The sequence below is a fragment of the Macaca mulatta genome, chromosome 2 (assembly GCF_049350105.2).
Source record: "Macaca mulatta isolate MMU2019108-1 chromosome 2, T2T-MMU8v2.0, whole genome shotgun sequence".
Classification (NCBI taxonomy): domain Eukaryota; kingdom Metazoa; phylum Chordata; class Mammalia; order Primates; family Cercopithecidae; genus Macaca; species Macaca mulatta.
The window spans coordinates 108,834,098-108,861,361 of NC_133407.1; the positions used below are offsets into that span (position 1 = coordinate 108,834,098).

Sequence of the window (27,264 nt, forward strand, 5' to 3'; positions counted from 1 at the left end):
TATATTTATATCTATAAAATAAGGGAATATGGTCAGATTTTCTCCTTTGTAGGGAGTGCATGGTTTCTAACCCCATGTTTGTGGCTTTACTTCATAAATTGCATCCCCAGACATGAGTCATGCTCTAAGATATGGACCCTTAAGCCTTTTTTTAGACCTTGTTTGAGCAGGTTCCCTGGAGGGTGGAGCAGAGCGAAGTCACAGTGTCTGTAAGGAGCCCCAATTAACCCTTTCAAGAAAGGGGACACTCGTGGCCAAAATTAGGCTTCTGAAGTTCCCAGTGAAACATCCACTCTTTAGTACAGTTCTCTGAGCATCAGTTATGCTTTCTGGCTTCTTTCACACAGCTTCAGATGGTCTGTTGAAGCCTCTCCTGACTCTAGGCTGAATATCTAGAGTAAAAGAATTATTTCAGTAAGTAGAAGGAGGATGGCTAGGGAAAGGCCACTTTCGTCTATGAGCTTCTGGAATGGAAAGACAGTGATGTCAGGAGAAGACTGACTTTCAGGAGAGCTTTTTATGATTTGCATCGTGACTGTGATAGTGGGAGTGCAGAAAGACACTTCAGACCATTCATGAAAAGGGCTACTTTTGATCAACATAGCTGTATTTTCTTATTCTTTATGCCTCTTGACTGTAAGCTCCTTGAGGACATGGGAAGATCATATTTATCTTTGTGCCCCCAGTGGCTAGCACAAGCCCAGCACATACAGATGCCCAGTGGGTCTTCATTGAACAAATTTGAGGGTGCCCACAATCCAGGTTGTTACCAAGCCACACTGGCTCAATTCATATAATTAGTTTGGCTCTCTGAAAAGCACCAAGTGAAAAGATAATTTATCTTTTGTACTATTAGTGGTCTGTCCTGCTGTCTATAAAATGGGAGCATTTAAATATAAAAAGAGTGGTCTGGTTCTTCAAGCCGAAGCCTCAGAATGTTCCTCTGCTTGCCTGAATTCCTTCTACTTTAGGATAATACTGAATTTTTATTTTCTGAATATTTTCCCCCCAACAGGGGAGTAGTCATTAAAAATCCTTATCATGCAGTTCTTTACTGGCAGCTAAAAGCTGATATTTGATGATCTCTGTAGGTGTCACAGGGCTCTGGTGATAAGGAAAGCCACAGAACCAGGGCCAACCGAGACACATTAGACACAGTAGACACAGTGCCTCGGGCTCACAATACTTTTAGAGGCCTCTGCAAAAGTTTTAATTTCTTTTAAAATCAGAAGAAAAAAAATGAACTTTTAGGGTGAAAAGTTACATTTCTCTTTATATTGATGCAGTTGTAAAATATAGTTCTTAATATTATCTGAAGGAGCAAGGAGCCTACAAAGGCAGAAGCACCTGGGGCTCATGAAAGTCAGGAATACAGCTCTGCACAGAACTGGTCCCTTGGGAGAGCCACACATAAACATGGCAGGACTGGTGGCAGCATTGGGGTGGTGACTCGTGCTATGCAGAGAGGAGTGAGCTCTCTTTTCTCTCCCTGTCAGTTCACAGGTATGACCCGGCAGGATGCTTTTCTAGCCCTGACTCAGAAAGCCCGGGGGAAGAGAGTGGGTGGAGACGTGACAAGTGATAAACTGAAAGACTGGCTGATTTCGCGGCAGCGCTACTGGGGCACACCAATCCCCATTGTCCACTGCCCAGCCTGTGGCCCCACACCTGTGCCCCTGGAGGACTTGCCCGTGACCTTGCCCAACATCGCGTCTTTCACTGGCAAGGGAGGCTCCCCACTGGCCATGGCTTCAGAGTGGGTGAACTGCTCCTGCCCGAGGTAAGAAGCCACATCCCTGCAGCGGTGACTGTGCCTATGGCCCCATACCTGCTAGGGCTTCAGACACCCTCCTCCCTCCTGGTGCTAACTCTGCTCCCCTTTTCCCTGACTTCCACGGGGCTGGAAAGAACACTGTGGATCTTTGAGGCCCTTTAAGAGAAGGGTCTGGAATCTGTGACCCTGCCTCTGCAATGGGCATCCTCCATTCTCTGAGCTATTGGAAGCAGCAGTGTCAGTTCAGATCTATGCCAGAAACATCTGATCCAACTGATGGAAAAACTCTAAATTTTCCTTACAGCTTTGTAAAAAAAAACACTTTCCTCCATTTTGATATTCCAGAGAGCCACGTGGAGAGGAGAGAAAAATGTTCTCTTCTCCACCTTGCAGTTTTCCAATATAGTGACTGTAACAACAGTGGAGATTTTATCACGAGTAGCAGAGTAGTAGCTAAGAGAGCAAGTGTGCTCAGGGGCTCCATTCTTTAATATGCTGAAGCGCCATGGTTCCTTTCTCCTCATTTTGGAAGCGGGATTATGGTTTTCTGTCTATTCACTGGCATGTCTCAAGTGTGGTTTTTAATGATGCTGTCCATATCAGCTAATTAAACAAACAGCAGATTCCAAGTTCCAGTATTTTCCTTCTTCTGCAGAGAAGCCATTTTTCTCTGCCTTATAGATCATGATGAGGATATTTTAAAATAATTTTGTATTCTGTCAGTATAGAGCTGAGTTATTAGGTTGACAATTAGGTAACCACATAATGTAATTGGAAGTCTTGAGCTGGGAGTCAGATCAGTGATGGATTCAAGTCCTGGCTCTGCCTCCTAACTGTCTAGCCTTGGGAAAGTCATTTACCTTCTCTGAGCTTGAAATCCCTCATCAGGAACAAAAATAACCCCATCGAAGGGCTTTTCAGAAGACTAGAATTAACACACGTCATCCTGCACAGTGACACCTTCTAGGCCTTCAATAAATGGAAACTTTACAGCCATCCAGCCAGGTACTTGCCAGCCATCCTCCCAGGTCCTCACTGAGGCAGTTTTGAAATTCAAGATGGAACTTGGAGGAAGATACATAGGAAGGCCCAGACCATTTTAGGGTAGAAATGCTGGCTCCAGGAGGAAAATAGAGTACCCTCTTTGTTGATAAACACTGACAAAGGGCTTCCCTACCAGAGATGTTGGTGGCCTACATACAGCACAGCAGTTGTGGCCTTATTGATGAGGATAAGGTTTCCTGCCTTGGCTGCAGAATTACTGGAAGGCAGAACCTAGGCCTTGGTGTTGGGGAAGGCTCCCTGGATAATCTTAATCAGCATCCAAGGCTGAGAGCCACTGAGCCAGTGTGGCAGAGCGAGGCAGCCCAGTGGTACAGACTATAGGCACCAGAGCCCACCAGATGTGGATTTCTTACCCTTGAACTACAAGGCCTTGGAAAAGTTTCTTAACCTCTCTGAATCCTAGTTACTCATCTGAAAAATGGGGATGTGAGTAGTATTGGTCTCATAATCCTCAGGGCTACTGGGGATAAAATGAGACAATCCCCAGTAGCCCTGAGGATTATGAGATTAAATGAGATAATTTCAAGTACTTTTGAAGTACTTGGCTCAGTTCCTACTACCCAGTATTATTATCATTACTATTGGAGCTAATCCTGATAACGTTACCACCATTATCTATCACTTCTATCCCTCCTACTTGCCACGTAGCTTCTTCCTACTTTTTAATATCAGCAATAAAACATGTTAGTTGCCTTCAAGTCCAACAAGGCCATTAAAAAGGAAATCAGCATGGCAAATGTTAGCCAGATGTTATTCCTTTTGTAAATTGAGCCCTGCATTTTCTCCCTCACTTGGACCTCACTTGCACAAGGTGAGGAAGAAAAAGTAATCTTTATTTTCTAATTGTTTCCCAAAATAGTGTCTGTGTTCTGGTTGATTGCTCTCCAAATAAAAAGACCTGGCTTTAATTTAGAGATGCATTGTTGAGATCAGCTTCTTTGAGCAGCCCTGGGTGGTAGGAAGCTGGATTCCCTGAGGACTCGCTCCGAAAAGCTTCTACTCTTAGAGACCACCACTGTTCTCATTGGGAGGTCCCCTGATTAAAATGCAGGGGGTCCCAAAGCCCTGCCAGATCTAGGGTGCCCATGCTCTCTGCTCAGCCACTGCATTTAAGCAGCTGATGAGGGAGCTAGGGGAATATGTGGGGGACTGGCCGTTTCCTTGGGTAATATTTGTAAAGCTGGTATGAACTACTTCACAAATGGAAGATAGAAATGCAACCCTTCTTTTATTCTTAAATTAAAAATATGGGCTCAAGCCCATACATGCTAAATTTGCAGAAGATGTATCAGTTCCTCTTGGGACTCCTCATCCCTTCTCCCCAAATTCTGCAATAACCCCCAAAGACTTTACTGCCCAAAACGTGATATTTGGAGGGGTGATGAGCCTCATATCCATGCCTTAGAAGGGAGAGCCTGCTATGGCTTCCTGCTGCCACAGAAAGCCCTGTTGATAGCTGGTCCTACCCATCAGACAGAAGGTGCTGATTCTCTGCTGATCCAGGCCTTGAGGAGTCTCCAAGGCAGCTAATCCCTGTCCTGTGCTAGGCTTGACTAAGGGCACCTTCTTTTGAGTTCCTAGGTAGTATGGCTTTTGGCACCTGGTTCTTTCAGTCCCACAGGCCCACAACTCTAGGAATGTTCTTAAGAATGAGTGTAGCAGCTGGGCACGGTGGCTCATGCCTGTAATCCAGCACTTTGGGAGGCCAAGGCAGGAGGATCACTTAAGGTCAAGAGTTTGAGACCAGCCTGGCCAACATGGTGAAACCCCGTCTCTACTAAAAATACAAACATTAGCCGGGCATGGTGGCATGCACCTGTAATCCCAGTTACTCAGGAGGCTGAGGCAGGAGAATTGCTTGAGCCCAGGAGGCAGAGGTTGCAGTGAGCTGAGATTGAGCCACTGCACTCCAGCCCAGGTGACAGAGCCAGACTCCCATCTCAAAAAAAAAAAAAAAAAAAGAATGAGTGTAACACTTGGGCTCTTGTGAAACCTTGGTCCTTCTGGACATGTCTGTCCCTAGGACAAGGATTCCTTTTTCTTTTCAACCCTTCACATATCAAGGATCTCACTTTATTCTCTGTCTTGAGCACCAGGGCTTTCTTCACTCTAACATAAGGAACCTATCTTTAGGCAGTGGTCTGGCGGTAGATAATGTAATTAGCCTTGGAGGGGGGTCCTGATTTCTAGCATTTGCCAGTTTTTGTGATGTACATACTCCCATCAGGGCCAGTTTCAAGCTACCAACTTGCCATCTTTTGTCACAGTGGTATAAAGAGATGCTGACAATTGATTCTCACAGGCTGGCATGAGCTGGCTCCAGCAACCATTGCCTTTGGGGCTTCCAAGATGGTTTGTCTTCCTCAGGTCATCCTGGTAGATTTCTGCACCTGTCACCCCAGAACAGAAGTAGAAGAAAAATCCAAGTTGATTTTCCACACATCTCCCTATGTTTGGTTCTCATTTCTCTTCATGCATTGATTGGCTTCACAAGCATCATAAAGTAGACATTGGCGAAGGCAATCTTGACATGCCTGGAACAGAAGTTAATGCACAAAAGAGATACCTAATCCTGTCTTGTCCTTTTGGGTGGTGAGGCTTTCTACCAGGTTAAATTCAGAGAAGTGGAAAATAAGGCTTTTAATTGTTGAAAATTGAAACTTTTATTTATAAATTTCTTTAAAACATCACATACTATACAATATAAAAAGAGAGCTTTCCCTGAATTGTCTTTTCATATGTGGCTTTATTCTTTTTTTTTTGAGATGGAATCTTGCTCTGTCGCCGGGCTGGAGTGCAGTGGCACAATCTTGGCTCACTGCAACTTCCGCCTCCCGGGTTCAAGAGATTATCCTACCTTAGCCTCCTGACTAGCTGGGACTACAGGCACACGCCACCACACCCAGCTCATTTTTCATATTTTTAGTAGAGATGGGATTTCACCATGTTGGCCAGTATGGTCTCGATCTCTTGACCTTGTGATCCGCCCCCCTCAGACTCCCAAAGTGCTGGGATTAAAAGCTTGAGCCACTGCGCCCAGCCTGTGGCTTTATTCTTATGACATTTTAAATTCATACTTATTGTTATAGCTCTCTCAAAAGCTGGTGGAAAACTGCATTAAAATGTAAAAAGAAACCAAATGATGAATTTCATTTCTTTCTTAGGTGCAAGGGAGCAGCCAAGAGAGAGACAGACACGATGGATACCTTTGTTGATTCTGCTTGGTACTACTTCAGATACACTGACCCTCACAATTCGCACAGGTAAAACGTCCTTGCTGACGTCCTTGAGCACGTGTCAATATAGCTCCTCCCAGAAGCAGAGACCAAGATAGAATTAGACATGCAAGAGATTTCTTGGGGGAAATGCCTGTGCGGATTAAAGGGGAGAAGAGGAGGAGTGGGCAGAGAGTGCTCTTAGACCACGATGGCCTATGACAGGTGTGAAAGGAGAAGGGAGAGGAAGGAGGATCAGATGGAGGAGCCTCAGTTCACAGCACAACTCTGAGAAAACCTCCACCTGGCCAGTGGGAAGCCCCGAGCAAAGCTAGTCCATTAGAGTCTTCAGTCAGGCTAAAATGTCTTGGTTCCAGCCCCTCCCTCTACTCTCCTGAGAGCAGCCTGGGAGAGCAACATGGGCTGGCAGGAACACACCAGAGTGGGTCCACAGATGCAGCAGCTGGAAGCTGTCAGTCAACTGTGCACCTCGGAACAGGCTCTCTTAAAGGGAGAGTGCTACATCATTAAGTTAGATTATTCATAGCCAAGTAAATCTGAAGTACAACACAAATACAAAACAGAAAAAGGAAGGAAATGCTACTGTAATACTCTCCTTGCAGTGAACTGCATTTGTATGATTGTAAAGATGTAATGTTATTTATTTAACTGAAAAGAATGATGTAACTCTACAGAGAAAGTAGCAGGTGGGGAGGGTGAGAGAGCTAAGAAGCCTCACCTCTTACCACAGAGTCAATAGATCATTTCCTAAATTGATAAATCAATAAAGAGTATAAGCATGTTTTTTTTTTTTTTCAATAATTGCCAGGAGAAACAACCAAAAGAATTAAAAGTGGCTAAGAGACAGGCCTGAGGCAAGGAAAGAATTGGGGCTGGAGACCACTGTTTTTCATTATAAATCTTTCAGTACCATTTGATTTTTCAGCTGTATTCATGTGTTTCTTTGAACCCTGCCCCCGCCCCTGCCCACCCAAAAAAAAAAAAAAAAAAAATTAAGGGAAAGAGAACAGTAGGTAGCCTTGTAAAGAGAGAGAATGAGAGCTGAAAGAAACTCTTCCAGAGCCCAGGAAAAAAACAGCATTGTGCTTAAAAGGGCCTTGCCTGATTGCTCTTGTCCATGGCAGAAACATTCTGGAACCCTGTTCCCTACATATAAAATATGCCCCCCATTCTTCGTAGTTCTAAAATAATATATTTCTAGTGAGACAGATACTCCTGCCCTCACCTTGCCAGAATTTCAACCTGCAGTGTTGTGATTCTGTAATTTGAGTTCATATCAGATATGAAGGGGTTCCTTGTCGTCATGGTGGCTCACGCCTGTAATCCCAGCACTTTGGGAGGCTGAGGAGGTGGATCGCCTGAGGTCAGGAGTTGGAGACCAGTCTGACTAACATGGCAAAACCCTGTCTCTACCAAAAATACAAAAATTAGCTGGGCATGGTGGCGAGCCTGTAATCCCAGCTACTTAGAAGGCTGAGACAGAAGAATCACTTGAACCGGGGAGGCAGAGGTTGCAGTGAGCCAAGATCGCGCCACTGCACTCCAGCCTGGGCAACAGAGTGAGACTTCCTCTCAAAAAAAATAAAAAAGAAAAGAAAAAAGAAATGAGGGGGATACTGAGTGAAAGATACCCTGCAAAGGCAGGAAGGGTGCAAGGTGACGATTGTGGCTGGGAACCACCAGCATGGCCTTCTCTGGCCCATAGAGGGGCTCCCCTTCAGGGCCTTTCCTCTATAAGGGGCCATTGGTGCATTTCATGTAGTAATAACTGGCTTAGAATGCAAGTGGGGTCAGGCTCTTTATTTTCTCTGAGTGCTCCAAAGGAAAGCCTTCACACAGATGAGAGAGACTCCAAGTAACTGGCCGGAGAGACATCCTGAGACCGCCACAGCCTGTGAACAGCAGTGAGCACTTCATTTCCCTCATGGCACACTGTGGTTAGCTTCAGCCTGGGCGCGAGTTCTTCCTGGGGTGGTTTCCTGAGTGGATCATAAATCCAAGCTGTAGCTACTTTCAACATTTCACTCCTTAATATATCCCAAACTTGTTTTCTGGCCAAATACCATCCTTCACTTCCCTTTCTTTTCTGTCGCCTGGATTGGCAGTTGAATTTCTTTAGGGAATTATTTTTCACAAAGCAAAAAAGTGATTTTTAAAAATTTTATCAGAATTCTGGTACAGTGACTGGAGAACACCAAACTATATTAAAATGCAAATATGTGGTGGTGGCCAGACTCTTTTCTAGCCTCAGAGCTGAAGTCAGCCAAGTCCATCCTGGGGAAAAAGGTGGCTTGAGGTGTCAGGGAACCAATTCACAAATATTCGAAGCCCTCCAAAGGCAAAGGTTTGCTTGATTGGCTGACCTCAAGGGACAGCATTACCTTGGCAACACAGAGGTCTGTCGCCAGCCAGTGCTGCCCCTCCCTGTGAGGGTCCCAGCCAGAAAATGGAAATGGCATTTCCTTTCCTCTACAGTGTCCATTGGGACCCGAGAGTATGAGAAAGCCTTTCTATTAGTATCTGTTGGCCAAAAAGTATCTGTTGAGTACTATTAAGTGAGAGAGAGTTATTGGGCTATTTTATGATAATTCACCCTAAATATGCTGCATTGCATTCATTAAGCAATATACAGGCTCTTGCTGACTAGATTTTCAGGCTGCTTTAAAAAACAAAATCAATTTTCTGTTTTAAAATAAATATTTACAGCTGGGGCACAGTGGCTTACACCTGTAATCCCATAATTTTGGGAGGCCAAGGCAGGAAGATCAGTTGAGGCCAGGAGTTCAAGACCAGCCTGGACTGAACATAGCAAGACCTTGTCTCCACAAAAAATGTTTTTAAAAAATTAACAGACGGCCAGGTGCAGTGGCTCATGCCTGTAGTCCCAGCACTTTGGGAGGCCGAGGTGGGCAGATCACCTGAGGTCAGGAGTTTGAGACCAGCCTGGCCAACATGGCAGAACCCCATCTCTACTAAAAATGTAAAAATTAGCCGGGTGTGGTGGCAGGCACCTGTAATCCCAGCTACTCAGGAGACTGAGGCACAAGAATAGCTTGAACCCTGGAGGCGGAAGTTGCAGTGAGCCGAGATCACACCCCTGCCTGGGTGTGTAACAGCAAGACTCCATCTCAAAAAGAAAAAAAAAAAAAAAGAAAAGAAAAAATTAGCTGGGCATAGTGGTGTGTGTCTGTAGTCCTAGATTCTTGGGAGGTTGAAGCTGGAGGATCGCTTGAGCCTAGGAGTTGGAGGATGCAGTGAACTATAACTGTGCCACTGCATCCAGCCTAGGTGACCGAGCAAGACCCTATCTTTAATAAAGGAAAAAAAAGTTTAAATGTGAAAGTAAATTAATAAATAAAATAAGCATTTAGTTTCTACATGTTAATCTTCATTGTAAATACCACATTGCCCTCTATTGGTAGGAACTCCGAAGTCTCAATTTTGTAATCATAATAATAAAAACTAAAGTGAATCTGGATATTCAAGGTACATTGTAGCAAGGTGCCTTGTTTTGCTGGTATGTTTTCCTCTTGTCCTCATTTTATATGCAAATTGCTTTTGTTGAAATATATGAGTAATATCTTCTGTAACCATTTTTAAAATTTCATAAATTAACACATCTGACTTTTTTCTTTTTTAATATATAAGCTTTTCTCATATATATATATATTTTGTTTGTTTGTTTGTTTGTTTCGTTTTTGAGACAGAGTCTTGCTCTGCTGCCCAGGCTGGAGTGCAATGGCACAATGTTGGTTCACTGCAACCTCCGCCTCCCGGGTTCAAGCGATTCTCTTGCCTCAGCCTCCTAAGTAGTTGGGATTACAGGTGGCCACCACCACACCTAGCTAATTTTTGTATTTTTAGTAGAGACGGGGTTTTGCCATGTTGGGCAGGCTGGTCTCAAACTCCTGACCTCAGCTGATCCACCTGCCTTGGCCTCCCAAAGTGCTGGGATGACAGGCATGAGCCACCACGCCCAGCCTTCTCTTATATTTTAAAAAGAAAATCATTGTTATTCCCTGATGCAGTTCATTTCAGGGCATATGCGTGTTACAGTAGGTCTGTTTAATTTACACAATTGTGGCAAAGCAGGTTTTTAAAAAATGTCCCTATCTCTTTTTTACAGCCCCTTTAACACAGCAGTGGCCGATTACTGGATGCCTGTGGATTTGTACATTGGAGGGAAAGAACATGCTGTCATGCACTTGTTCTATGCAAGATTCTTTAGTCATTTTTGCCATGATCAGAAAATGGTTAAACATAGGTAAGCATTCATACTGCTTTGCAAAAGAATTCAGTTGCATGAATAGCAACTTTAAGCAGGTGTCAGTTCTTCTGAAGCAAGGTAAATGCATGTAGTAGAGTAATACTAGTTATCTAGTATGCTTTAGAGGTTGTTGTCAACCTTAACCATTTGAGGTCCATTTATATTGCTTAATCAGTTCTGGCAAGTGATGTTGCTGGCTTGCATAGAACCTAGCCTTCTGTGCTTCTCTGTTTAACTGAGTTAAGTAATTAAGAATTGTACCTGTGAGGCAGAGAGGAGTGGCCCATAATGTTTTATAGCATCCCGTGTGAGGTCATGCTTATCACCTAGTCCTTCTGTGTCAGCTCTGTTCCTAAGCTTGGCTGAATCCCACCTTGATGCATCCCTCTGAAAAATGTATAGAGTGGATTTGAAATAGAGAATCACATTGTAAAAACATCAGTAAATTCTTTTCCTGTTGGCCTATTGTAACCCTTTCCTAATAATGGCCAGAAAAATGTGTGTGTGCTTTTTCCCATGAAACGTATCATATATAAAAATCACATATTTAATGCATTTAAAGAATTGTACAATACATTAAATATGTAATTTTTATATATGAACATACATGCCCCACTCCTCAGTTTAAGAAACAGAGTGTTATAGGTATCTTAGAATCCCCAAGGTGCCCCCTCCTATTATGTATCTCTCTTCTATGCCCACTACCTTGCCCCTAGCTAGTACCGATCCTGGATTTTTAATTCCTCACTTTCTTCCTTTTCTTTATAAATGTATCATTTCTGCATGTATTTTTAAACTATGTATTGTCTGGTTTTCCTGTGTTTGAACTTTACATAGGTAGGATTATATTTCAGGTATTCTGTCTTGCTTTCCTCACTCAGCAGTTTTTTGAGATTCAGCAGTGCTGACGGATGAAGTTATATTTCTTCCTGTTTCACTGCTGCAAGATATTCCATTATATGGAATGAAACTTCCAATATAGAACTCAGTTTATGTATCATACCACCATTGATGGTGGTCAGACTGTTTTGTGCAATTGTGAACAAAACTGCTATGAACCTTCTTGCACATGGTTCATAGTCACCATTTCTTTAAAATGCGTACCTAAGAGTAGAATTCCTCGATTGTAGGATATGCACATGTTCAACTGTCTTGAGAAACACCAAACTATTTTCCGTAGTGATTACCTAAGCCTATGCTCCCACTAGTGGAAATGAGGGTTCCAATCTCTCTACATCGTCATCAACATTTTGTACTATCCAACTTTTAAATTTCACCAAACCAGTGGGTATATAATGCGTCACGTTGTGAGTTAAATTTGAATTTCAAGACATCGATTTTTTTTTAATTTTTTTATTTTTGATTTTTGCAGGTACATAGTAGGTGTATACTTATGGGGTACATGAGATATTTTGGTACAGGCATGTAATTTATAGTAATCACATCATGGAAAATTGGGTATCCATCCCTCGAAGCATTTATCCTTTGTGTTACAAAATCCAGTTTTACTCTTTTAGTTATTTTTATATGTTTAATTAAGTTATTGTTGACTAGTTGATTTCTTAATAAAGTTTATCATATTTCATAGGTTTATGAATCTCTGTGATCAAATCCCTGTTTGTATCCTATGCTTTTATTTTTTCTAGATCATTTCTCTTTTATTGATTTGTAAAGGGTTCTTTAAATATTCTTGATACTAATCCTTTTTCAGCTATATGTATTACAGGTAGTTTTTTCTAGTTCTTGGCTTGTCTTGTTTTTATGGCATCTTTTGATGAGCAGAAACTCTTAATTTAATGTAGTAAAAATTAATAATCTTTCTTTTATGGCTATTGCTTTCGGTGTGTCAGTACTCTTAATGGAATAGTTCATCCTTTTCCCCATTGATCTGTAGTGCCCTCTCCATCATAAACCAAGTTGTCATATATTCCAGGGCCTGTTGATAGGATCATTATTCTGGGACTACAGGCGCCCACAAGCACGCCCAGCTCATTTTTGTATTTTTAGTAGAGATGGGGTTTCACAGTGTTGGTCAGGCTGGTCTCGAACTCCTAACCTCAAGTGATCCACCTGCCTTGGCCTCCCAAAGTGCTGGGATTACAGGCATGAGCCACTGTGCCTGGCCAGTTTCTTTATAGCTATCTTCCAGTTTCTAATTGTCTCTCTGTCTCCATCTGCTGATTAACCCATTCTTTGAGTTTTTTATTTTAATTATTCTTCATTTCTAGAAGTTCTAGGTTTTTAAATTTTCCTTTATTTTTATAGTATTTTCTTGCTATCTTTTAAGTCTTTATTTTCTAAAATAGATTAAACATACTATTATATTGTCTGATAATTCTTTAATGTCATTATGGGTCTGTTTAGTCATTTGTTGTTTCTGCTCTTCTCACTCATGATGCCTAGTTCTTTGGGGGATGGAGTGCAAGGGGTGTTTTAACTGACCTTATATTTCTCGAACCTTTTTTTTTTTTTTTAATAGGAACTCTTTGGAACCTCTCTGCTAGAGGTGATTTTGTGTTAGCGTCTCCCTGTTGCCTGGAGATGCTACCAATCCAAGACCACTTTAAATTGAATTTTCTGCTTGAGGTTTTTAGGACCATATAGGTAATATGAATACAGTCCCAAACCCACATGAGGGTCCACTTCTGTCTACAGATTCTCAGGAGAAATACTTTTCTTTCCTGCTGCACATTACCATGGTCAAGATAGGCGAGTTTCCTTGTTTGTCTCTTCTAACCACAGGTTTATTTCTAGTTCATTGATGATTTCTAGTTCATTGATGATTCCTGTCTTGAGATCTTCTAGACTCCCAAAGTTGCTTAGGCTTTAGGTTTTGTGTCCCATCTTTTGTGTACCATGCCATGCACAAACATTTATGATCACAGGGGTTCTATAGATATGCCCAGGGTAGACGCTGGCTTCAGGAACTGTGTTTTCCTAAGTTGGGTTTGGTTTTGTTTTGCCAGCTCAATGTATTTTACATTCCAACTAACTTTTTCACTTGTTTTGCATCAGGACAATAATTCAGGCTCTCTTGTCTGCTGTATTACTAGAAGCATAATTGCTGGATTTTTTTTTTTTCAGTTGTTGTTATGTTGTTTTTCTGTTTGTTTACTACAACATTCTTTAGAATATTTTTTAATTACAGAGAAGAAAGGGGAAATATCTGATTATTTCCCTATCCAGATAACCTATGTTGACAATTAAAAAAAAAAAGTAATACATGTCTAAACCATTTTGTAACTACACAGAAAGTGAACATTGTTGTCTCCCTCCCTGCACGCCACTCTTTAGCCCTTTCCTCAACTTTTAGGTTTCTTTTTATTTCTTCCAGGAAAATATTTTGCCTATCCCCACATGTGTTTTTATTGATATACTCATTTTAAATGTTGCTTATATTGCATACATATCCTTTGCTTCTTTGACTTAATAATATAGCTTGGTGGTCTTTCCATATCAGCACAAACAAATATCACATTCTTTTTAATGTAGGCTTAGTATTCCCTCATTTGGACATACCATAATTTATGTAAGCGGTCACCTATTCTTCCAATTACTATTTTTTTTTTTAAAGTCCAGTGACCCTCTTTATTGATATGCTTAGCAAATAATTGGGAGCATCTCTGTAGGCTCAAGTCCTAACACTGGGGAATTCTGGGTCAAAAAATATGTGTCTGTAAAATTTTGATAGACAGAAAAATATTACTTTTAAAACTTCTGTAATGCAGACAGAAACCCATTTTCATTAAAATGAAGCACATTGAAAGCTCCTTCCCTTCACCTAACCCTCGGACCAGATGGCTGACTCTGCACAAGCATGCATGGATTAAAAGAAGTCTACTGTACAGAAAACTAATTTAGGGTCTAAATTAAAAGCTTAAAATAAATTTATTCTCATCAGTTCCAGAGACCTTCATGTATAAAAATAAACTGGTCTGCATCAGAAGGACACTAAAAACATTAACAGCATTACTCCTCATGTAAATAAATTTGTTAAAATGTTTGTACTTTAGGTTCTAGAATTTACCAATTCTGCCTTGCATTTCTTATGTCTGGAAACTAATTTACCTAACTAGATAAAGATTGTCATTGACAATGGGAATTGTGTCCTGTTACTGTCATGGTCTCATGGATATTACACATTTTTAGTGAAATCCTTTCTTTCTTTCTTTCTTTCTTTCTTTCTTTCTTTCTTTCTTTCTTTCTTTCTTTCTTTCTTTCTTTCTTTCTTTCTTTCTTTCTTTCTTTCTTTTCTTTCTTTCTCTCTCTCTCTCTTTCTTTCTTTCTTTCTTTCTTTCTCTTTCTCTCTCTCTCTCTCTCTCTCTCTCTCTCTCTCTTTCTTTCTCTCTTTCTTTCTTTTTTCTTTCTTTCTTCTTTCTTTCTGGAACTTGAGTTTAGGTTGAATGTGGTAACTTATGCCTGTAATCCCAGCACTTTGGGAGGCCAAGGTGGGTGGATCGCTTGAGGTCAGGAGTTAGAGACCAGCCTGGCCAATGTGGTGAAACTCCATTTCTACTAAAAACACAAAAATTATCTGAGCATGGTGGCATGTGCGTGTAGCCCCAGCTACTAGGGAGGCTGAGGCACAAGAATTGCTTGAACCTGGGAGGCAGAGGCTGCAGTGAGCCAAGATCGTGCCATTGCACTCCAGCTTGGGCAACAGAGCAAGACTCTGTCTAAAAATTTTAAAAAAAGAAAAGAAATTGAGTTTAATCGCTTGAAACAGATAAAAGTTTATGTTCTTCAAAGGAAATGTTCTCCAGTGTGTGCAGTTGTGCACACCTATGTTCTTAGCTACTCCAGAAGCTGAGATTGAGGCTGAGGCGGGAGGATCACTTGAGCCCAGAAGCTTAATTCCAGCCCGGGCAACATAGCAATACCTTGTTTCTAAAACAAAACAAAACAAAACAAAACACAAAGGAAATGTCCTCCATGGGCTAGGGAGCATTGATTAGAACTTAAGTTTAAAGACCAAATACAACTTGAGAAACATCTCAGGCCAGGCGTGGTGGTTCACACTTGTAATCCCACCACTTTGGAAGACCAAGGCGGAAGGATCACCTTCGGCCAGGAGTTTGAGACCAGCGTAGGCAACATAGTAAGACTCCATCTGTAAAAAATAAAATAAAATAAATAAATAAATTTAATGAGCCAGGTGTGGTGGTGCACACTTTTAGTCCCAGCTACTTGGGAGTCTGAGGCAGCAGAATTACCTGAGTCCAGGAGTTCGAGGCTGCAGTGAGCCATGATTGCCACTGCATTCCAGCCCAAACAACAAATAAGACACTGTCTCCAAAAAAAAAAGTTGGGGGGAGTAACTCCTTCTTATGTAGGTCTGGAAACAAAAGACTATATGTAAGTGATTTCTAGCCCCTTAACAGTAGAGCATATTTCTGCCAGTTTCTGAATGATTTTTTATAGAAGTACTCAATCAGTAAATTATTCAGTGGCCAAGTATCCTAAGGTGTAGGACAGGGTCTGGCTATTTTTGTGATTTCTTTACAGCGGTTTAAGACTATATTCAAGCAGGAAAAAAGGTTTGCAGCATTGTGATATAATTTTAAAGTGCAGTTTCAAGTATGACTTTGTTTTTACTCAAATGCATTGCCAATTTGCAGAGCCTCCAGGTAACACCTCGATTTTGCTTTACCATCAACAATAAGGAACTAACTATATGGTGTAAATTGAAATAGACCTATGGAGTTTTGTTTTTTTGAATCTGTTTTTAAATTCTGTTCAAGATTCCGTTCCATGCTTTCCTCCTCCAAAAGAGACTTATTTTAAGTACTGAGAAGGCTGACCTTTGCAGAAGGTACAGAAAGTCATCTTAACTGTTTCTCAGTGCTGCTGTCAGCATTACTCTTGCTGGAGCACATCAGGGCAGCAACAGCCTCTGAAAACTCTCCCGGTGCATTACCTCTTTCTTAAAGGTGTTTTGGGAAACCAGTCAACCACACATGAAATGAAAGTCACCCACTTTCTGCGATGAGTAATTTGGAATTCTACAATCAGAATTTTTGAGAGCCTCCAAACAACTTTATCAAGCTGGGCTGGGAGGAAAAATTAAGACCTGTCAACCACATACGTGTTTATGAAATCTGCATAAATTGGAATTTCCTAGTCTATTTCTGTATTCCTTTTGAATAACATTGTCATTTCAGGAGGTTATTTGAGATGATAGTACAGCTATTGCATTTTAGTTTAACATTTCTGAGACCCTCAGCCCTTGTCTCAAGTAGCAGCTCTGGAACAGGAATCCAAAGACCTCTGTCTGTGTTCAGTGATGCCCCTGATTAGCTGTGTGGACAAGAAGCTGAACTCCTTTGGGTCTCAGTGGTCTCATATGTTAGGAACTCAGTTATCTCTGAGCACCCTTTTCACTCTTATTCTAATTTCTTCAAATACAGACAGCAAAGGTTTATGTATATCTAATTATCTTTCCTGTTTTCTAAGAGTCGTGGACTTTTTTTTTCATCACCTGCATGTTAAGGCTTGCAGTTCGAACTTAAAGTCTCCTTATCATACATAAGAGGCTGGCCTCCAAGTTGAGTGTGCCACCACACAGGACAGCAGGTGCCTTAGTTGTGTGGTCTGAAATACCAAGTTAATGATTAACCAGGAATTAATGTAAGCAGGAAGCCCAAAAAAGAAGATATCCAAATGATTAATAAACATTTTATCACACTACAAAATAACCAATAAACATCTTACACTATAAAATGTTTCTGGCCCAGCACGATGGCTCACACCTGTAATCCCAACACTTTGGGATGCCAAGACAGGAAGATCATTTGAGTGCAGGAGTTCAAGACCAGCCTGGACAACAAACACAGCAAGACCCCATTTCTATGATTTAAAAAAAAAAAATTCCCTCACTGGCAAATATAAATTATTCAGCAGTGAGATGCCATCTTCCATGTAGTAAGGAAGCCAGCATAAGAGCAGCACTCTCATATATTGCAGGAAGTAGCTTGGAACAATCTTTCTGAAAAGCAGTTTGGCAATACATAGTGAGAGCCTTAAAAATATTCATTTTTGGATGCACTAATTGCACTGCTAAAAATCTATCCTAAGGAAATAATCAGAAATGCAAACTTATGCACCAAGATGTTCATGTAAGTGTTATTTCAAGTAGCTAAAAATTTGGATACAATCTAAATGCCCCAAAATGCTGAGACAGGGTAAATAAAGTATAATCCATCTACATGGAGCACACTTATACAACATTTTCAATTAAATTACAAAGAATGTTTAATAACATGGAGAAATTCATCTGAAGTAATGAGAAATAGAAAAAGCAAGATACAGCTTGGTTATCTTTGTCTTTATATATACATGCACATATATACACATACTCATAGCAAGAGAAAAGACTAGAAAAACTCATGCCAACATGTTAACACTAGCTATCTCTGGGTGGTGAGCCCAATGTACTTCTGATTTTTTCCAGATTTTTTATAATGATTATGTAACTTTATCATTTACAATATGGTATATATTCTGAAGAAGGAAAATGCGCTGAGCCTCCTGCTGTGCTTGGGATTGTGGGGTAGGATCAGCTTTCAGCTTCCCTCCTTCTGGTGGTTAGCATCAGGTTGAAAGAGAGGGGGCACATTAGAGCGTGGGAACATGTCGTGGCCCATCTTCACTGAATGAGGTCAGGAAGCCTTTTCTCTCCCTTTGTGGGAGACTGCTGTAAACATGGAATCTTGTCGCTTTTGGTTGTAGCTCTGTAATGCAACTTAGACACTAAATTCCCCAAACTGAATTTCTCCCTTCAGTTTGGAATCAACAGAAAGCAAGCAGCTGCTCAGGTAGCTCCCATGTGGAGGGCAGGCTGCCTGCTGACCGTGGAGAGCACAGCAAGCCCCCATCCACAGAGTTTTCTTCTCTGTTTCTCTGATCATGCCAGAAACGGGGCTACTGGGAAAAGAAACAGGAAGGGAAGAGAAGCCTTACTTGGGTCCTGCTGTATTAGTAGCACCTCCTTCTGTGCTAGGATATGGGAATGGTGATATTTTAAGAATGAGCCATGGCTAATACTTGGAAACTAAGCTAATTATGTGACATGATAGCCCTGGGCACAGAACAAGGAAGAAGAGGAAGGTAAACGTAGTCTGATTTAATGAAAAGTCCAATTTGGAGACCATTTTCAGAGATCCATGGCCTTCAAAGATCTGCAGCCTGGCGGGCCACTCTCCCACCAGGTCAGGGGAGCGGGCAGCAGGCTATCTGGGGCTTCATGAGTAGGGAAATGTCATCTGCAACAAGTAGGTGGGGCTCTGATATGCCCTGATATTCTTTGCTCATATTGTAATTAGCACATTCTTTGTATGTAGTGATTTTTTAAAGAGCACTTAAAATGGCCAATGTTCTGAATTTCCTTGTTTATCCTAATTATTAGCAACTCCTTACCTCCCTCTCTCCCTCTCCTCCCTCCCTACCTTCCCTCTCTCCCTTCTCTTCCCTCCCTCCCTCCCTCCCTCCCATCTTTCCTTCTTCCAAGTGGGACAAATGTGGCCTTCAATGCCCAGCAGCTATCAGTTGTTGCAATTTCTGAATTAGGGCAGTCTAAACTAATGAATAAATTATGAAGATCTCCCCCCAGTTTTCATCACTGTGCTTACATATAGCTGTGCTTCAGTGCAAGCAAGCATGATCTACCTCCAGGGATGTACCGAAGGAGTAGGAAGAAAGCTGACTCAGATAAATCCAGGGCCTTCTTCAAGGCAGAGGCCCTGCGTAATACTCCCGCATTTGATGGTCCTGAGTCAGAAGGGTTTGTTAGTGGTTTAGAGTTGCAGATTTTCCACTCACGTATAAAGGCCCCTGCTGTGCACAGTCAGTATGATGAATGAATAACTCAGCTGCATACACAAGTCCGTTCCCAAGTACCATCTGCTGAGTGAATGAATGAGTGAACAAAAGGGAAACACATTACCCCAGTTGTGAATCTGAATAATGAACTTGGCAATGTGATGTGATCTGTGCTTCAGCAGGCTTGGGTTCCAAGTCCAATAGGGCCCTTAACATCCTTTGTCCTTCATTCCTGTGCACCTTGCACCTCCATATCACATTTGGTATGTCTTTCTTGTAGTGTTGATGGTTATTTATGAGCATGTCTTGGGCTGCCTGTTCTTATTGTAAGCTCTCCAATTAATTGCCCAGTGTGCTGTGTACCCAATTGTCATGTAAATACATGTTGAATGAATAAACAAGTGTGACTCATTCAGAGCTAAACTACCCACGAGAGTAGACATGGCCAGCTTCAGCCAAGAGAGTGAAGACCAGATTCCCAAAGCCCTGTGGCCCATTCCCTACCTCCCTGGAAGAGTGGAGGGAAAACACTTGGGAATGAGCAGGCTTCTGGGAGCTGGGAAGCGCCCCTTTCCCCACTGGGACATTCCATGTGAGCACTCATCAGGGCGTTCCCCTGCTCTCATTCTCTTGCTTCGGCTGCTTGGGATCTTTCAATGCACCCCTCCCTGCAAAAAGGTGGTGGCACTAGCTGGAAAGTATAGCATCCAGTGCCCCCCTTCATTCATTTCTTTCTTCCCTCCTCTCTTGCCTCCACTTTGTCCCACCCACATTATCCCCCACCCCTCCTGCTGGTAGGTTTATTCATTCACTGAAACAAGCCTGATTGAGTCCAAGGCAATTAACATTACTGAGCATCTATTAGGAACTGGAGACTGAGAGTGGCCTTCAAGGATTTTCAAGGCCAGGAGCAGTGGCTCATGCCTGTAATCCCAGCATTTTGGGACGCCAAGGTAGGAGGATTGCATGAGCTCAGGAGTTCAAGACCAGCCTGGGCAACATAGTGAGACCTCATGTCTACCAAAAATACAGAAAATTAGCTGGGTATGGTAGTGCGCACCTGTGGTCCCAGCTGCTTGCGGGGGCTGAGGTGGGAATATCACTTGAGCCCAGGAGACTGAGGCTGCAGTGCACCCCAGCCTAGGTGACAGAACAAGACCATGTCTCCAAAAAAAAAAAAAAAAATCCTCCTCCTCACAGGAGAAAGGTAAGCAGCTTATCTGAATACACAATAAAATGTAATAGCTGCTAGATACAATACAGGCCCTACACAGGATGCGTCAGGAAGGAAAAAGCAACTCATTCTAACTCTGACCAGGAGATACCTTCTTAGTGGAGATGGCATTTGAGTTGAGCCAGGAAGGAGGGCTAGAGTTTTGATAACAGTTTGGGAAATGGCATGAGTAAAGACATGGAAGCAGGTGTGGGCAACATTTGAAAGAGCAGAGGGAGTGGCAGGGGATGGGGAGAAGTCCTGGATGGCTGCGTGGAGGAATCTGGACTTGATTGGGAGGAGGAGCTCTTCAAATATGACTACACGCTTTTCCTCCCTCACAGCTGAGAGTTGTCAGGCATTGGTTTGGTTCAGTGATCGTCAACAGGCTGGCTCCCCACGGGCAGGGATTGCTTTGCCCAGATTATATCCCCAGTGCCTAGCTTAGTGCCAGGCACATAGCAGGCACTCAAGAAATACTCACTGAAGAAATAAGCAATACATTTCACATCATAACTCTGTGCTTTCTGATTATATGGCACAAAGAAGAATTCTGAGACTCATTCTGAGCACCAGCAGTGCTGCTGTCGATGAATGGCGTCTGGGTGGTTGTAGGCGAGGGCACTGGGGTTAGTTGACTAGGTTTTGCCATCCCTGCTCTAGATGATCCATCTGAGATGGCCCCTGCTGCACTGCAACCCTCGGAGAAGACAGACAGTCCAGAAGAGCTTCGACTAGCAAGTTGCATTGTTGGGAGCTTTCAGACGTTAGGATGTATTCATGTAACCAGCAGGCCTTGGTGTGGGTGTACTGCTGAGGGCCTGCCTGCCAATTCTGGGCCTCACCTGTGGACATCCCCTGAGAGCACTCACTCAGAAATGGTTACAGGTGGGTTAGAAACAGGCAAATGAAGCGATAGTGTTCGCAGTCAGGCTATAGGGGCCCATAGTGAGGAGACAGTGCCTGGAAGTGGGCGGCGGAAGGTTGATTTCACATTCTGCTAATTGTGCTGAATGCCAATTACACAAGTGTGTTTTATGTTGTGAAAATTCATCATTATACCCCTAGGACTCACACTTTTCAGTATGTATGCTATACTTTAACAGTTTACCTTAAAAAAAAAGTTATAATAGAGGAGGCAGGAGAAGCTGCAGCTGGTTTTAGTCAGATTTTCGCAGGTTGCAATTCTGTCTGTTCTCAAAAGGTGGCAGTGTTGTGCCACTTGATAAAATGCAAGACCAGAGAACAGGATTCCTTGGATTCCCAATGGATTCCCAGCCCCTTCTTGAGGCTTAATGCTGATTTTTTTGTTTGTTTTGTTTTGTTTTGAGATGGAGTCTCGCTCTGTCGCCCAGGCTGGAGTGCAGTGGTGCAACCTTGGCTCACTGCAACCTCCGCCTCCCAGACTCAAGCAACTCTCCTGCCTCAGCCTCCAGAGCAGCTGGGACTACAGGTGGGAGCCACCACACCTGGCCAGCTCTTTGTATTTCAGTAGAGACAGGGTTTCACCGTGTTGCCCAGGCCAGACTCGAAATCCTGAGCTCAGGCAATCCGCCCGCCTCAGCTTCCCAAAGTGCTAGGATTATAAGCATGAGCCACTGCACCTGGCCAATGCTGCTGATTTTGATTATCCTACCTGTCTTTATCTTTGAATCCAGATCATTCCCTCCTAATTTTTGTCCTAAAAACACCTTTAAAAATTTATCTTGAGCAACCAAAGCCATGTACTGGTGATGTTTGAGGAGAATATCACTGGATCTCCAGGAAATGACTGCTCCTACCTGGTGCCCTGAATGTGAAATAATGTGTGTTATCAGCAGATGTCTCCATGAATCATTCTTTGAGCGTGGAATATGTCTTGCTGAAATGCCTCAAAATTGAATCAGGCAGATTCTTAAGAACAAACAACTGCAAATTTGCAATAATTTCAGTATGAAGGTCAACCTGTTTTTGTCCTCTTATGAGAAAAAAGTTTATATGTCACTATTTACCCAGTAAGGATATAACTAAAACTGCTTTTTAAAAACAGGCACTATAAATAAGTTATAATCAATTCATATTTCAGAACACTAGGTAACTTTTTAAAAAATGAGATAGATCTATATGAACTGCTATGGAGAAATCCACTCATATCATTAAGTGAAATACCATAAAGTATACAGAAGGTATAATCCCACTTATATAAATCCCAAAAAATCTATAAAACCCGTATGTGGGTAGGTATACATTTATGTATACAAAGGTATTGAAAAATGTCTCCAGACTTTACTAGGGATATTTACCAAACTATTAATAACAACTGCCTCCTGAAAGGACATAGGCCTAGAAAGGAGTGGTGGTGTTTGGATTTGAACAGAAGGTTTATATTCATGTATGACTTGTATGGTTTAAAACTTTTTTTAGGCCAGGCGGGGTGGCTCACACCTGTAATCCCGGTACTTTGGGAGGCTGAGGCAGGCGGATCACCTGAGGTCAGGAGTTTGAGACCATCCTGGCCAACTTGGTGAAACCCTGTCTCTAAAAAATACAAAAATTAGCTGGACGTAGTGGGGGGCATCTGTAATCCCAGCTACTCAGGAAGCTAAGGCAGGAGAATCGCTTGCATCTGGGAGGCGGAGGTTGCAGTGAGCCGAGATTGCGCCATTGCACTCCAGCCTGGGCAACAGAGTAAGACTCCATTTCAAAAAAAAAAAGAAAGAAAAATTTACAAGTACTTTTATGAAGTCATTTTATTTAATCTTCCCGACTACACTTTGAGGCAGGTTTTTTTTTTGTTTTGTTTTGTTTTTTTGAGACAGAGTCTCGCACTGTGGCCCGGGCTGGCGTTCAATAGCACAATCTCCGTTCACTGCAACCTCTGCCTCCCAGGTTCATGCTATTCTCCTACCTCAGCCTCCTGAGTAATAGAGAGGGCTTTCACTATGTTGGCCAGGCTGGTCTCAAACTCCTGATCTCATGATCTGCCCACCTTGGCCTCCCAAAGGGCTGAGACTATAGGCATGAGCCACCGCACCTAGCCAAGGCAGGTTTTTTTTAACCCCCATTATATAGGTAAGCAAACTGATACTCAGCACAAGTAAGTGACTTGCCTTGGCTCACAAAATTCGCTGAGAAGCAGAACTGAGACTTTGAATCCAGGGCTGCCAAATCTGAGGCCTAGGGCTCTTTCCACTTCACCATAATATAAAATAGACCTGTAGGTAATACCTACAAATTTGACTTTCTGACTTTTTCTTTTTTTTCTTTTTTTTTTTTTTTTGAGACAGAGTTTCATTCTTGTCATCCAGACTGGAGTGCAGTGGCACGTCTCAGCTCACTACAACCTCTACCTCCCTGGTTCAAGCGATTCTCATGCCTCAACCTCCCAAGTAGCTGGGATTACAGGCACCCACCAACATGCCCAGCTAATTTTTTTTGTTGTTTTTAGTAGATTCGGAGTTTCACCATGTTAGCCAGGCCATCTCAAACTCCTGATCTCAGGTGATCCGCCCGCCTCAGCCTCCCAAAGTGCTGGAATTACAGGTGTGAGCCACCACACGCGGCCTGAATTTATTTTCTTATCGCTTATTTCTAAAGAGCCATTTATTTAAGCTGGGTTTATAAGTGGCCTCGGTCAGCTCACCTGCTTTTATGAGGCGCAGCTACTTCTGCCCATCTGAGGTAAGGTCTGTGTTGCTGTTTTCTCAATGCTTCATGTCCCACTCCTCCTGTTTCCTTTTCCTGTTATCTTTCCTCAGGGAGCCTTTTCATAAGCTGCTGGCCCAAGGCCTTATCAAGGGGCAGACATTCCGCCTACCATCTGGACAGTATCTACAGGGAGAGGAAGTGGATCTCACAGGTAAGAATGGCCTGTCCGGTCCCATCCAGGTACTCCCAGAGAGCCAAGGCCAGGCCTGAGAGCTACTGAGCAAGCAGGCATCTGCCTCTAGAGTGGGGCAGGATGCGGGAGAGAGACCTGCTGGCCGTGTGGTCTCTAAGCCTCAGCTCCCTCTTGGCCTGCGCCCCCTGAAGCCTGGTCCTGGACTGGCCGTCTGCTCCTCTGCCCCAGCCCCCTTGAGCCCAAGTGCCACCTCAGCTTCTGGCAGGGTTTTCATTTGTATGTAACAGAGTCAATTGGGGTATCACCTCCTATCCCAGACCATCTTTGAAAGCCCACCTCAGGGACAGAACCCCCAGGCCCAAGACACATTCTTCTAGAACTGGGGTACTCCCAGTGTTTCTCCCCACATGGTCTAGTGGCATATTTCAGAACCTTAGGGGGCAGCACTCTGTTTACTCGTAGCACCCCAGAGCAGCCCCCTCTTAGCATTTCCCAGTAAAACACCTCCCCGTGACTCCCCGAACTTCCCTCCTGTCCCAGCTGTCCTAAGCCTTTTCCCTCCACTCTGCATTTTCACCCTTTACCCTTTACACTTCACCCTTCATTTTCACCCTGAGGATCACCAGATCTTCAGGTTCCATGGTGAGGATGCATCACATGCACCCAGCACACATGTGGAATATGTGACATGTTAGAAAACAGGTAGGGGCGAGGCGCGGTAGCTCACGCCTGTAATCCCAGCACTTTGGGAGGCCAAGGCAGGCGGATCACCTGAGGTCAGGAGTTTAAGACCATCCTGGCCAACTTGGCGAAACCCCATCTCTACTAAAAATACAAAAATTAGCCAGGCATGGTGGCATGCGCCTGTAATCGGAGCTACTCAGGAGACTGAGGCAGGAGAATCGCTTGAACCCAGGAGGTAGAGGTTGCAGTGAGCCACGATCATGCCACTGTACTCCAGCCTGGGCAACAGAGCAAGACTCTGTCTCAGAAAAAGAGAGAGAGAGAGAGAGAGAGAGAGAAAACGGGTGGAAATATGCGGTATGTATAGGGACAGCTGTGAGAAACCCCCAGCACTGTGACTATTACATTTAGAAAAACCAGTACAGAATGGATGAGATTAGGTCACACAACAACCCTGTAAATGGGAGGCAGCCTCTCCAGGCAAACATTAGAGACAGGGTTTAGGGAAGCAGTCGATGCAGTTACGTCATCAAAGCAAAATATATCAAGGTTTGTAATGGTCCGTAGGAGAAAAAGAAGCTGGAGAAGCAGAACTGGCAGTGTTTCTCCAGCATGGATGACAGAGGGAAAGAGCTAAATTCAGGTGCACATAGAATTCAGCTTCACAATTAGTGAAGTGTTCTTTGTAAGGGGCAGGGCTGCCCATGTATAGCTGTGCAGTTTGTGCACTACACAAAAAAACCAAGCCAAGGCTCTGATTTCAGTAGGGCCTGAAATGCAGTCATTTGTCAAGTCATACATTTCAGGGCCACATCTGCCAAAAGAGGGTGACTTTTTCTAACTGGTCAACTTCTCTGCCCAGAAAGATACATTTTTCCTAATTTGCACAACAGTGTTTTAACGTCTAGACACAGCCTGGGTCAGAATAGAGGGGGCCAGTGGTTCCCTGAGTCTCACCATAGCCTGGATAAACCTCTAGGACTTCAGTCTCCTCTTCTCTGCTGTCATGGGGTCAGGCAGTATTGTGAACATCTTTTCTCTTCACACGTAGTCTTGCCTACTAGGTGAGAATACTTTGATCAGCAAGGGCAGGTTTCTGTCTCCTTCATGGATGTAACTCTCATGAAGCATGGAGTTGGCTTTTAGGTCTGTACATTGGTCCCCTGTTAGGTTGGTTGCTGTTGGAGTCAGAGATTATTTGGCTGGGAGGAAAAGAAATCCACCCAAACCCAGTTGCAGGAAATAGAGCTAGGCCCTACTGCCCATAGGAAGTCACCAGCCACTCCTTTTTCCTTTTCTCTTTCTCAGCTCTCTAGTTCCTAGTTCTTCCTGCTACTCTCCATTCTTCTGCCCTGTTCTCTTTCATCTGCTAGACTTGGATTCTGCTCTCTGCAGTTTCAATTTAACAAGTGACCCTGGGTAGATGCAGTGGCAAATCTTGCCCCATCTCCTTAGGACCGGATGGTTCCAGTGCTCAGCAACATGGAAATAGAGTTTCTGTGTCTCTTAGCTCCAATTCATGAGATAGAGGCTTAGCCTTGCCAGGTGCCCTTACTGGTCCTCTCCGGTAGGGCTTGGCAACAAGGTCACATCATCCAAATGTGGCCATTTAAGACCTCTTCCATCAGCACCATCTAGACCAGTGGTATGTGAGTAGGGGAGGAGACAGTTCCAAAGAACAGGGTATGGGTGGCTGGCACCACAAAGGGACCACCACATTTACCATGAGCCCGATAAGTAAATTCCATATGCCCTGAGAGTACCAGATCATGTTTTGGTGACTGCAGCATGCATGGGACAGGTCAGGCTGCCAACTTGCATGAGAGACCCTTGATCCATCAAGAAAACAGCAACGTGTATGAATTTTTCAAAATTACTTTTTACTTTCCTTTTTTGTGTTTAAATAATTTACTTGTAAAGGGGGAAATTGTTTTACAGAAAAAGCTGGTACAGGCCATTATAACTATACTGTTTATTCATGAAGGTTTGTGAGAGGAAGGTGGGCCTCATTCATTTAAAAATAAAAATATTTTTATAACAATACAGAGGGAGAGAAAGCGGCTTGTTAAGTGAATTAGTGTGATTCTTCAAATGGACACTTTCCATCGCTCACCCAGTTTTTTCTTATTGACGCTATTTCTGTAGAAGCAATTCAGAATCACACATACCATACCTATGGATTGTTTTGGCATCTAGGTTCCGTTCCTGTTCATGCAAAAACGAAAGAGAAGTTAGAGGTGACATGGGAGAAGATGAGTAAGTCCAAACACAACGGAGTGGACCCAGAAGAAGTTGTGGAGCAGTATGGGATCGACACGATTCGGCTCTATATCCTTTTTGCCGCCCCTCCTGACAAGGATATCTTGTGGGATGTGAAAAGTAAGTCAC

At 43.0% G+C, this 27,264-nt stretch overlaps 1 protein-coding gene across 2 annotated transcripts in view; it reads left to right on the top strand.

The window, feature by feature from the left end:
- The window catches only part of LARS2 (leucyl-tRNA synthetase 2, mitochondrial), a 162,085-nt gene that overhangs the window by 101,823 nt on the left and 32,998 nt on the right, over nucleotides 1-27,264 (top strand). For both annotated transcript variants that reach the window (XM_028844035.2, XM_015131155.3), the window contains 5 exons: nucleotides 1,497-1,780; nucleotides 6,004-6,102; nucleotides 10,202-10,339; nucleotides 24,110-24,210; nucleotides 27,073-27,255. In XM_028844035.2, the coding sequence (XP_028699868.2) occupies nucleotides 1,497-1,780; nucleotides 6,004-6,102; nucleotides 10,202-10,339; nucleotides 24,110-24,210; nucleotides 27,073-27,255 (805 nt within the window). The remainder of the gene's footprint in view (nucleotides 1-1,496; nucleotides 1,781-6,003; nucleotides 6,103-10,201; nucleotides 10,340-24,109; nucleotides 24,211-27,072; nucleotides 27,256-27,264) is intronic.